Consider the following 12,604-nt stretch of genomic DNA (forward strand, 5'->3'; position numbering starts at 1 on the left):
GCAAAGGTATCACAACAATTGGCTAGCTACTTACATTTGCAATGGAAACTCCACTGCACCTACCGGCCCCAAAGTTCAAGCCAATTAGAGAGAATGAATCAGACCCTAAAAAAGACATTAATCAAGTTAGGATTAGAAACTGGTGGGACCTGGGTAGAACTCCCCTTTGCTCTTCTCCGAGCCAGGTGTACTCCATATATTAATAGATTAACCTCATTCGAAATTTTCTGTGGAAAACCCCCACCTTTAGTACCTAGAATAAAAGATGAGAAAAAGGCAGAACTGTGTCACCTTGTCTTACTTAAATCTTTACAGGCCCTTCAAAGTATACAGAAGGAGATTTGGTCCTGGGTTCATGCTGCCCACTCAGCCCCGGGGGACAGACTTCCCCATCAGTTTCAGCCTGGGGACTCTGTGTGGATCCAGAAGTTCACTTAAAAGGGACTAGAACCCAAATAGAAAGGACCTTTCACTGTCTACTTGACGACACCCACTGCAGTTAAAGTAGACGGCATCCCATCATGGAGTCATCACTCTCACGTGAAGGCAGCACGAGTGGACAGCTCAGGAAGACGGGCCCTTAAGACTAAGACTCAAGCACACATAAGTCTAACCCTCTGTTTCTTCCGTTTTTCCTCTTTAGCACAGGCATTCGACCAGACACAATCAGAAACAGAAGGAGCATTAATAACTATGCTAACGACAATACACAAGGTCTTAAATAAGACCACCCCAGACATAGGACAAGATTGCTGGTTGTGCCTAAACCCAAAACCCACTTACTATGTCAGGGTAGGAACTCCCCTAAATTTAACTGAGCTCAGCAGGCTAGAACTTCAAGCCGATTCACTAGCAGAAGTAGTCCTCCAAAATAGAAGAGGTTTCGATTTATTATTTTTAGAACAAGATAGATTATGTATGGCTCTAGGTGAAACCTGTTGCTTCTATGCCAATAACTCTGGAATAATTAAAGAAAGTTTACTATTCGTACGGAGAAATTTAGATGCCAGGGACAAAACAGATACTAGAATCAAATAACTGGTTTCATAGGATGTTCAATTGGTCACCATGGCTAACAACCCTTCTATCTGCTGTAGCTGGACCTTTAATCTTCCTCCTCCTCTTGTTAACTTTTGGCCCATGTTTCCTCAGTTTCTTGTTTGCATATATAAGGAAGAGAATTCTATTAAACTTTTAGTATCACAAAATAGAGGCTATGAGCAAATTCCACATGAAGAATCAAGGATTTGATTTTCTGCTAAGGCCAGTGGGGAATGTGCCGGCTGGAAAATTACTGCTTGGCTATCGCCCATGGGAACATAGGCTATCACCTATAGGAACATAACATTCTAACAATGAGCTTTCTGCTTCTGTACCCCCGCTTGCACAACTGACCTGTGGGTTGACAGTAAATAGAAGAAAAATAGGCAGAATGAAGAATAGGGTTTAGAGCTTAAAAACACTGTACCTCTACATTTCAGGGCTGCTTAATTTGGGGTCTGCGTACCCCTGGCAGACCCAGCTGGCTGAATAAAGAGTGCGTTTCCTATAACTGAGTCCTGGTGGTCCGTGTGTCTTTCGGGGGCTGGCAGCTACAATTTAGGGACACAGAACTTTAAATTTCATATAATTTTCACATGCCTCAGATTATTTTGGTTTTTCCAGACTAATGACAAAATTTAACATCCTTAGCTCACAAAAACGCAGTGACAGGATTCGGTCCGCAGGCTGTAGTTTGCGATACCCTGTTCCTGTAAGTAATGCGTAGGTTTCCGTCGAAATCCACATTTCCCCTACAGGAACACAGGAAGTAATGTGGAGATATAATTACCTCTACGGCAGCAGAGTTGCCGTGAAATAAATTAATTCCCGTAATGTGCCCGGAACAGTGAGTAATGTTTTTATTATCATTATTCTGTAACTAAGTTCAGATGCCCAGCTAAAGTCAGTTCCAAGGTCAGTATCTGGACCTGGCTCGGATAGGGCTGCGCGCGCAGCGATACTGTAGCCTCGCCTCCACTTCCTTGAATCTTTGAGGGATGAGACTATCACCCCGGTAGCTGTCAGGGCCACAGGCCGGACTTCTCTCAGGAATTCCGCGAGAATCTGGAAATCTGGAGGTCTACTAGGGAAGAGAGCGCGGTAAGTGTCTAAGGTTGGCCATTTCAACGCGGGAGACAGGACGGCAGGCGAAACTGTGGCGTGAAATTAGCCGGTGCGATACTGGGCGGGTAGGTAAGAATGTGGCTTCTTTCAGTGATTGGCCGAGAGATGAGATGCCGGCCTTCTATTGGCTAATACCTCTTGGGGCGGGCAGAGTAGGAGCGGTCAGTGATTGGTCAACAGCAGCGCAGCGGGGACGCCGGATTGGTGGGTCCCGGCACCCCAGTTCCTGAGTTCCGAAGCGCCATGGCGTCTGGTGGCTGGCGGTGGCTGCGCGGCCTGTGCACGGCAGGGCAGCCCTTATTCCAAGGCCGTGCGCTGCTCGTCACCAATACGCTGGGCTGCGGCGCGCTCATGGCGGCCGGGGACGGCGCGCGCCAGTCCTGGGAGATCCGGGCCCGACCAGGCCAGAAGTTTGACCCGCGGCGCTCAGGTGAGGAGGCCGGGGTTGCTGGCCCTTGACCTCGAGGAACCTTTGACCCCGACCTCAGATTTGGAGACCCCTGGACTAGACCCGCAGGCTGTGACCATTAACTCCTGGCCTGAGTCCTCGGCTGGACCCTTGATCTCCGCGTGCACCCTAGAGGCTGACTGCCCGTCCCCTGATCTCCCCTTCCACCCCTGGTCTCTGTCTCTTCTCTTCCCTGGATCTCCGTCTCCTCCAACTCTGGGATCTCCTTACCCTCCAGCCGAGTCTTCGTTCCCTCCCTGGGGTTTCTTTCCACTCCCATTCTCAGGGTCTCGTCTCCGCCCACCACCTCGTCCACTTCCCTCACTCCCGCACTGAGGGACCGAGCACTGAGCACAGGAGACTGCACCTGAGTCAGTCAAGGGCGTGGTCTCTGGGCTCCTGCCAGCCTGGGATCGCTATACCTCGTTTTCCTCCTCTGGAAAGCCAGGCGATGGTTGAACACCCCTCTCAGGGTGAAGGGAAGAGAAGATGTAAAAGGAGACCTGGAATAGTGCCTGGCGGTGGGGCTGGGAATATCCTGATGGGCTCTGGGAGGGCATCTGGCTTACCCAGGTCTTAGCCAGGGAGGGAGTAGACCGGGCAGTTTGCCTGACTGACCATGGTCCCCCCCCCCACCCCGATTCTTGGACTGCCCTCAGCGAGCATGTTTGCGGTGGGCTGCAGCATGGGCCCCTTCCTGCACTACTGGTACCTCTGGCTGGACCACCTGCTCCCCGCATCCGGTCTCCGGGGTCTTCCAAACATCCTCAGGAAGGTCCTAGTCGACCAGCTGGTGGCCTCTCCCATGCTGGGTGTCTGGTACTTTTTGGGTAAGGAGCTCCATGAGCTTGGGCTTTGCATACGCTCATAGGTCAGGGGTGGGGGACAGAGCCAGCCTTGTGTTAAGAAGGATGCCAAGGTACATATCTGATGCACCTCCTTTGTGGGTGGCCCTGGCCTAGAGGCTGGATCACAGTGGTGACAGGACAGACCCAGTGGGGGCAGGTGTGAATGGCAGAATCAGACAATGGTGCTAAGTGTAGGAAGGAGGAGGACAATATCTGATGGGGCTGCCCTGGGTGGTGGTTGGGAGAGGTTCCCAAAGGAGAGGAACTCAGCTGAGACTTGAAGAAGGAGTCAGCAGCCAGAAGAACAGGCAGAGGAACAGGCAGAGGAAGAGCCCATGCAAAGGCCCTGAGGCTGAAGGAAGAGGAGCCTTGACTGGGGTTTGATGGGGCACAATCACCCCAGCCCTTGGCTCTGAGAAGAAAGTTGTCACCCATTCCCCACCTCACTCTCCAGAGAGGTAAGAAAACAGCCTCAGCATTAGGAATGGTGTGTCTCCATCATTCGGGGTACATGTTTATAACCTGGGACTCAATTTATCTGTGTCGTTTTTCTACACCTGCCACCCTACTGTACTGCTCTTCCTACTGCATGGCTTTTAAATGTCCTGGTTCCTCTGCCTGGGACACTCTATCCCTCAGGGTGTCCTGCCCTGCCCACTCCATCATCAGTACTCTCCAGCCTCTGACACTCTCATTTCCTTCCCAGGCCTTGGCTGCCTAGAGGGCCAGACTCTGGACCAGAGCTGCCAGGAGCTGCGGGATAAGTTCTGGGAATTCTACAAGGTGGGTGTGCCCTACCAGGCTCTGTCCATCCTGTTCCTTCTCCACCCCATTACAACCCTCTCGCCCCACCCAGGTCCCTCCTGGTCCCACTCCTTACCACAATCTGCCCCTTCTCACAGGCTGACTGGTGCGTGTGGCCAGCAGCGCAGCTGGTGAACTTCCTCTTCGTGCCCCCTCAGTTCCGAGTCACCTACATCAATGGCCTGACACTGGGCTGGGACACATACCTCTCCTACCTAAAGTACCGGGTGAGCGCAGTGGACAAATCAGGCACCCAGGGGACTCCTCAGAAGCCACAAATGTGAGCCCCAAAAGGCACTACAGCTCCCCTCTGGGGTAAGAGCCTCCTGTGCCCTTGACAACTCACACTCTACGGTGAGTAGGCCGAGAGCTGATCAGCAGGGTGAAGACCGAGCCCCTCTCGGCTGTCTGATGGGAGCTTTGCTGGGTCCCTGCTGCACCTTTCCAGCCAAGGTGACCTCAGTCCCCAAACAGGTGGAAGAGGGCTCCATGAGGAGACCAAAGGGAGGGATGAGTGCAGCAACCGACCAGATCCTCTTGTGTGGACAAACCCAAGGCTCCCTCATGCCCCCAGGGAGCGTGGCCCTGGGCAAAGTACATACTGGGCAACTCCACCCCGCAACTAGATGCCAAACAGGGCAAAACTGACCTCTAGCTGACCACTCGCCTAGGCAGGAAGGTGAAGAGGCTCCTGTAGCAGTCCAGGCCAGGGTCCTGGCCCAAGTCCCAGCCCCACCCCAATTCCTGGGCATCTTGACTGGGTTACCCCTTCCAAGCCCACTACCAGCCTCAATTTCCCCATCTGGAACATAGCCATGAAGATCAGTAGTCATCCTTTAGCCCTTCTCACTGGGAGCCTCAGGGACCAGGATGTCCCATCCTTAGCACTGGGCCCTAGAACCAAGGCGGGGACATCACCCATCCTGTTGGAGCAGGGCCTGGCCTGGAGTTGGCTACCAGGATCTGGAGCCTTACAAAGGGCTGGACAGCACCACTGTCATGTTCTGGTCATGCATTGTGGAAACGCCATTAAATTTTCTTGTCATTGAAAACTGTGGACAACCACAGCCAGCGCTGGCCGGCGGCACGCACAAGAGCACAGTGTTGTCCATTCACTTTATTGGATGTGTGTAGTGTTGTCATAACATCTTCTAGGGAACTGGGAACAAGTTTGACACTCATGACATCAGACGAGTCTATGAGGAAAACAGGGGTTCCCAGGGTGATAAGTACGCACTGCAGCCTCCCCTCCAAAAAAAAGGTAAAACCTTGGGGGCCCAGGAGCCAGGAGGGCCATTGCCTGGCTCTGACCCACCCTGTGGTCCATGCTGAGACCCCACCATGGTCTCAGCCCACTATGTCACAGCCAAGCAGCTGGCAGGCCTGTCAACCTCCCACCACCTGGTCACCCTGCCCTCAGGGGTCATCTGGTCCCTCTTCATAACGGAACTATTGATGGGGGTGAATTTTTAAAAAGGTGGACCTGGAGAGGAGGGTGAGTGGTGGGTGGTAAGTTTGAGGGGCCACGACACGCCACGGCAGAGCGGGGATAGGGCTGTATGTACAGGGTGTGGTGGGTGGGTGGGGTGCCGAGCCCCCAGTGGACATCTCCAATAAATAAATAGCTACAATAATAAATAAAGGTGACGGGCTAAGTCAGGACAGGGGTCTCACGCCCATAGCCAGGGAAACCAGGTCAGGCCCAGTCTTGATCTGGGTCGACCTGGAGGAGGGGGCGGGCAGGGGTGGGGGCAAGGGTGGGTGGGCCAGCTCTCAGCAGGCGCAGTCCTGGTGCGGGGGTGCCTGCTGATCCGTGAGCTGTGGGCCCTGCTTGGCGCCTGTGACCGCAGGGTCAGCCGTGTCCAGTGACTCAGACATCTTCTCACAGATGACGTCAACCAGGCGCTCAAAGGTCTGCTTGACATTAATGTTGTCTTTGGCGCTTGCCTCAAAGAACTCGAACCCTGTGGTCAGGGAAGGGGGATGAAGACCCTGGGCTCCCTAATCTCAGAGACAGAGACACTTCTCGGAAGCTAGAAATACCTAGATGTTCCCAGTGTTGACCATACTGTAAAGGCACTGGCAAGTCCCATGGAGAAGTAACATTGAACTTGGCCAGCTCTGTATTTTCTACACACTTTTCTTCACCCTAAAACTATCCCCTTTACATTGTCCCCTGTTCCCACCACCCAGCCCAGCCCCATGCACTGGCCCTAATGGCATCTGACACTCAGGTGCCCGTCCTCGCTCACACATTCTCTGTGGCTCCTTATTGTCCTCAGAAGAGTCCCAACTTGCCCTGCATATTGGCCACATTTCTTCCCAGTGACCTATTTCCCAAATGCATAGGATCGTTCCCACCTATGGCTTCTGCCTGAGCTGTTTCCTCTCCCTGAAAGACCACCCCTTCTTCAAGCACCATTCTCCAAGATTCTCCACCCCTTGAAGCCTTACCTCTGCCAGGCAGAGCCTGGATTCCCCACTGGATTTCCCCATCTCAGGTCCCTCCCTCTACTCTACAAAGCTGGAGGCCTCTCCTGGGCCCAGCAACACCTAGCATGAGGTTGGGCAGTGAGAATGTCGGAGTAAATCAGTAACTTCTGCAGAGTGAACTCTCTTACGCGTCCATCAAGATCCATCTCACGTAGCTCTTGTGTCAAACCCAGTTTGCAGAAACCATAAATAGTCTGGACTTGAATCTACGCTCCTATCTTGGCTTTGCTGAGAGATCTTTGATGTGTCCCCACCCTTCTCAGGGCTTTAGTGTCCCTCTTTAGCCTGTAGGTGTCCAGCCCTGTTGGGCACTCACCAAGGTGGTCAGCCAGCTGCCGGCCGCGTTCTGATGATACCACCCGCTCATCCTCCATATCACACTTGTTCCCCACCAGCAGCACCTGGGCATTGTCCCATGAATAAGTCTTGATCTGGGTTGACCTGGGGGAGCAGGCAACAGGGTTGGGTTAGGGCTTGGAGGATCAGAGCTCCACTCCCTTACCCCACTTCAGCACCCCAGGTCCCCCTTATTCCTTGAACATGTCAGGTTCAGTTCTTCCTCCAGCCTCTGTCCTATCAAGAACTCTCCTATCTCTGAGCGTCTGTTCCCACAATTCCCTGATCTTGGAAATCTCTCTTTTCAAGCAAACTCTCCCTTCCCAGATCCCTGCCCCTGGAAAGAAGTATTTCTCCCTCCTCAGCAAAATCAGAAATTCTCTTAAAATTTATCGTTACTTTTGGGCAAAAAAATTACAAATGTTTATGTCCTTCAACCTGTGCCAACTGTCCTTATATTTTCTGTTCTCTTTTTTTTTTCTGTATATTTATATTTTCATTTTTCTGCTTGAAATCCTTTGTTATTATTTTGAACTGATAATGCTGTGTTTTAATGATTATAGATTGACAGTGGATCTGAGACCCCAATAATGTTATTTATATTTCTGCCAAGGGACTGGGGCTCCCTCAGCCTTAGCCCCAAGCTTTGCACCAAGCCTGGCTCAGAAGACGGTCTGAGAGGGGTGGGTGTGTGCTTACCAGTCCTGCACAGCATTGAAGGATTCCTCGTTGGTGATGTCATACATGAGGATGAAGCCCATGGCACCTCGATAGTAGGCTGTAGTGATGGTTCGGTACCGCTCTTGTCCCGCCGTGTCCTAGGGAACAGACAGGATCAGAGAGGACCCACATGTGGAAATGAGCTCTGCGATTGTTCAGTCCAGCCCTCTTGAGGCCCAGAGAGGAGTGGGGGCTTGCCAGAGGCACGGGGTCAGGGAGAGCTCGCTTGATCATCCTATAGAGTCCAATATCGCTCCCTTATTCATCAGTACACATGTTTAGGGCACTGCCCTGTGCCACACCCCACAGTGGGCATTGGGGACACAGCTATAAACAAAATGAACAAAAATCATTGCTCTTGTGCAACTGGCAGCTCAGTGCAGGAAACAGACAATAAATGTGAAAAGACAAATGTATCCTATGTTGGAGGGCAATAAGGATTAAGGAAGAAAATGAAGCCTGACAGGGATGGGTAGTGTAGGCTGGGGTAGGATTTGAAAACCCAAAGGAAGTGGAGGAGGGAGCCATGTGGAAATCAGGGGAAGAACAATGCAGAGGGCATTGCTGGGGCAGACTGATGTGGGACTGCCTGGTACATCTGAGGAATGGTGAGGGGGTTGAGGCAGCAGTGGAGAGAAAGACTAAGGTGGAGGTATCACAGGGACAGACCAGACAGTGTCTCCTAGGCCTGGGAAGGGATGCAGGGTTTACTCTGCACAAAGTGGGAGCCCTGGGAGGGCTGGGAGCTAACAGGCTCCTTCAGGCCTCTGTGTGGGTGGAGGAGGTAGCCAGGCAACCCCGGAGGAGGTACCTGTGCCTGTTCCAAGCAATGAGTTTCGGGGCCAAGATCCGATAAAACCTCAGACACGTGGGAGAACTTGCAGATGGGGAAACTGAGGCACCAAGCCCAGTGATGCTTCTGCCAATACCAGGGGTAGGAGAGGACCCAGCATTGGCTCCTCCCCCAGCCCTGGAGAGCACCAAATAGGCTCCGATGGAAAAGCAGGGGTGCTTTCTTCTGTGCCTCTGGTACATGGATAGGCATCTGATAAATGCCCAGTGTATGAATGAATGAATCTAGACAGGACAGAGATAGGCAAAGCTGGAGCTGCTGTTTCAGGAAGGGAAAGTGATGGAGCTAGGAGTCCCCCAGCTGGACCCACCCAGATCTGCAGCTTGATCCTCTTGTCGTTGCGGTAGATGGTCTTGACCTTGAAGTCAATGCCCACAGTGCTGACGAAGGCAGGTGTGAAGGAGTCGTCTGCGTAGCGGAAGAGGAAAGATGTCTTGCCCACACTGCTGTTGCCAATGATGAGGATCTTGAACATGTAGTCGAAGTTCTGGTCTGAGGACTCCTTCTGCCCATAGCGCGAGTCTGTGGCTGACGCCATCTAAGGGTATGGGGCACAGGCGAACATGAAGGGTACCCTGTCATCCCAGGCACAGGCATTGAATGGGGAGAACTCCAGAACCACAAAACAGGGCTAGCATGTGGAGATTACCCTCATCCCACCAGAAGCCCCAGTTCTTACCATGGAGCCCGTGGCAGAGAGGAGCCTGTGACCTTGAAAGGCCAGGGGCTTCAGGGAAGAGCTCAGAGCAACAGAAATGGAGACACCCTCTCCAGCAGGTCTGCACCCCAAGTCTTGCTGTAACTGTAACCCCTACAGCTGTGCCATCAGGGGATGACTGCGGCCAGCCCTACCCCCCATCAATCATTTATGTTCCTCAGAACCCAGCGCGGGTGCCCGGAGCACAGGCGCACACACGTGGACTGTCCGAAGGGATGCACATCTGCAGCCCTTCTTCCCCCCCGACTCCCAGGCTGGGAGAGCTCAAACTGAGGCAGCTATATCACGTGATATAGGCGGAGCGTGCACACGCTCACGTGCACACGGCAGGGCACACACCCATACACGGTTGTTCAACATATGAGGGTCGAACACACCGTGCACAGGGCAGAGATGCAGACACCTGTCTGCACACCAACATGCATATACAAATGTACAAACCCACCGTGCACACGGCGCCCTTCACCCATGCAGGTGTGTACACGTCACCCATACTGGCACGCATCCCCAAACACATATGCACACGGCCGTGCACTCACACGCACAATCCACGCGTCTTCCTTCACAAGCGTGCAGCACGCACATACTTGGGTCAGGCGCCACGGAGTCACACGAACATACCCAGGTACGCACGCAAGGGTACACACAGACCCACCGGCACAGGCGGGCGCGCACACGCGTGTGCACACCCCGCGCACGCGCACGCAGCTTCCCGCAAGGCACTTGCATCCCCTCCCCCTCCACCGCAGAGCTGGGGTTGGGGGGTAGGGGCGTGAGGATCCGGCAGGTAGAGGGAGTCGGGGCCCTACCCCTCCCCAGGCCTGCGACCACCGCATTCTTCCCCCATTTAACCCTTGCCAACCTCTTCTCCCGCCCCCGCCAGCCCATCAGTCAAATGAAGGTTATTTCGCTGCTCCAAGCGGGAGTGCACCAGACCACCTGGGTGCTCACCTTGCCGTGCACCGATGCGGTGGCGACCTTAGCGGCGGCGACTTTTATGGCAGAGGCGGTTACGGGTCCCCAGTGCGTTGATGTGGGGCTGCGCGGCAGCGGCGGCGGCGGCGGCAGCAGCAGCAGCGGCTCAGGCCCCTGCAGTCAGCGGTGACGTCCTGCAAAGAGCGGGGCGGGGCCTCATATGCAGATGTGACCGTGACGCCGTCCTGGGGCGGAGCTGCGCCTGGAGATGTGGTTCACTGAGCCCGCAGAGCCAGGAGCAGCCGGACTCCCGCGCAGATTGACGCACAAATGGGGCGGGGCCCAGAGTACATATCCAGTAGCGGGCGTGGACGTCGCAGGAGGGGAGGGATCGCCTCCCGGCTCCGCCTCGACCCAGTGTCACGGAGGCGGGGCTGCGCGGCACCCTCTCAATAGCTTAAGCAGTAGAGTGATGGGCCAAGTAGCCAATCAGATTATTACCTTCCTCCTTCTATCCAATGATGGCTCCTGAGCAGTTGAAGGGACGAGAGGCTAAGGCCTTGGCTGACCTAGGATCTTCAGGGGGCGTTCCCCTTCCCCACCCTTGTACCGCAAAGTGGGACAATCCGGCGGTCCCCACCCAGGGCGAGTTTCTGTAACCTCTCGTCAAACGCCCCCTACTCCCAACTTCATAAAAGAGGAATAGAAAATAGAAGAGAGCTTCTCCATTATCCCTATATATCGAGTTCAAATAAATAAGTACAAAAGAAGAAAAAGCAGAAATAGGGGTCAAGAGAGACTGTCCAATTTCTGAGATGTAAGACCCTCAAAGTGGGCTGGGCTGGTAGATGCACGACCCTGTTTCTGAGCTAAAAAAAAGAAAATTAGAGTCTACGGCCATACTACCCTGAACAAGCCCCATCACGTCTGATCTCGGAAGCTAAGCAGGGGCAGGCCTGGTTAGTACTTGGATAGGAAACCACCTAGGAAGACCAGGTGCTGTAGGCGTAAAAAAATTAAAAAATAAGGGATTGTAAACTGACAGGTCCTTGCAATCTGAGGTTAACCAAAGGTTGCCTCGCATAAATAAATAAAAATTAATTAATTAAATAAAAGAAAAAAGAAAAAAATAGGGATCAAGAGAGTCACCCCTCCCACCAATTCCCAGAAAAGAAGGAAAGGGTCTGAGGGACGCTCCAAGAACCCCTCCCCTCCCTGAGACCTATTTTCAAAGAAAAGGCGGAAGTAGGGCAGAGAAACGTCTTGTCGTCTAAACCGCAAGGCGTGCGCTTTAAGACCCAGGAAACAAGGAGGGTAAGAGCAAGACTTAGAGACCCAACAATAAAGGCTTGGAAAAAGCTTCACCCCTTCCTGGTTCTTGAGTTAAAGACAGGGCCAGAGCTACCCCTCCTTCCATCCTGAGGAAACAGGATTCAGAGTGGGGACTTTGGGGACTGAGATGCTCCATCGTTTTTTCACCCAAATCTTGAAGAGGAAAAGAATTGCAGGGGGCAGGAGAACGAGACCCTGGACCTCATTCCAAGTCCCTGCCCCCAACTCCCTCCAAGTCACCTGATTCATTAAGGTACTTGTGATTCCAGGAGAATCCTGATCGCCCTGATTCCTCCCCAGGAGCGGGGTGGGGAGTGGAGGGGCGGGGAACCGGACTTGTTTATAAAAAGCCTGCCAGCTGCAGAGGCGCGGGAGAGACCAGAATAACTTCGCGCTTGGAGTCTGCCCACCCCCCCCCAACCCACGCCTGCCCCCAGCGTCCCTCCCACTCTGCTTGCATTTGGGAAATCTGTCTTTTCTAAGGGTAATGTATTTGTCCCTCTCCCCACTCAGACTAGAAAAGTACCGAAAACCCACTGAGGAAAATTGGGAAACTTGATAAAAGCAATAAAAAAATTAATAAAAAACAAATAAATAAATACATTTACCTCAGCCCTCGCCCCACCCCCTCCCAACTAGGAGGCTGGCAGTTGAGACCCAGCTCTGGGTGGGGCTCCAGGATAGCTGATCCAGGTACTGAGTGCAGGTGAGGAAGTATGGGGTCTGTTAGGCTCCCTGACCTTCAAAATGCCTGCTTCAGGCTTCAAAAGTAGATGGCACTCAAAAATACCTGTTCCCCCCGCCACCCTAGGGGTTAAAAACCCACAACAATGTTCCCCAGCTTCTCCCCAGAGGAATTTGTGTTTTAACATAAAAAGAATACAAAGCCTTTATTGCTAAGAATCAGCATTTGGCGCTGGAATTAGGGATGGTTGAATGGCAGGCTGGGTGCTTTGGGCGTCTTCTGAATG

General features: G+C 53.1%; 2 protein-coding genes and 1 pseudogene across 2 annotated transcripts; 2 read left to right on the top strand and 1 right to left on the bottom strand.

Moving 5' to 3' along the window:
* Nucleotides 1-2,010: 2,010 nt before the first annotated feature.
* MPV17L2 (MPV17 mitochondrial inner membrane protein like 2) lies at nucleotides 2,011-5,362 on the top strand. Its single transcript, XM_036234392.1, has 4 exons — nucleotides 2,011-2,596; nucleotides 3,274-3,444; nucleotides 4,169-4,245; nucleotides 4,365-5,362. The coding sequence occupies exons 1-4, from the start codon at nucleotides 2,410-2,412 to the stop codon at nucleotides 4,548-4,550; spliced, it is 621 nt and encodes a 206-aa protein (XP_036090285.1). The 5' UTR covers nucleotides 2,011-2,409; the 3' UTR covers nucleotides 4,551-5,362.
* Nucleotides 5,363-5,368: 6 nt separating this feature from the next.
* On the bottom strand, nucleotides 5,369-10,494 carry RAB3A (RAB3A, member RAS oncogene family). The gene is made up of 5 exons (XM_016166535.2): nucleotides 10,338-10,494; nucleotides 8,979-9,206; nucleotides 7,795-7,913; nucleotides 7,076-7,200; nucleotides 5,369-6,230 (listed from the first exon to the last, which is right to left on the bottom strand). The coding sequence occupies exons 2-5, from the start codon at nucleotides 9,204-9,206 to the stop codon at nucleotides 6,040-6,042; spliced, it is 663 nt and encodes a 220-aa protein (XP_016022021.1). The 5' UTR covers nucleotides 10,338-10,494; the 3' UTR covers nucleotides 5,369-6,039.
* A 696-nt stretch (nucleotides 10,495-11,190) lies between these two features.
* On the top strand, nucleotides 11,191-11,309 carry LOC118612556 (annotated as a pseudogene).
* The last annotated feature ends 1,295 nt before the right edge of the window (nucleotides 11,310-12,604 follow it).

Source organism: Rousettus aegyptiacus, unplaced genomic scaffold (assembly GCF_014176215.1).
Source record: "Rousettus aegyptiacus isolate mRouAeg1 unplaced genomic scaffold, mRouAeg1.p scaffold_m13_p_16, whole genome shotgun sequence".
In the NCBI taxonomy this organism is placed as follows: domain Eukaryota; kingdom Metazoa; phylum Chordata; class Mammalia; order Chiroptera; family Pteropodidae; genus Rousettus; species Rousettus aegyptiacus.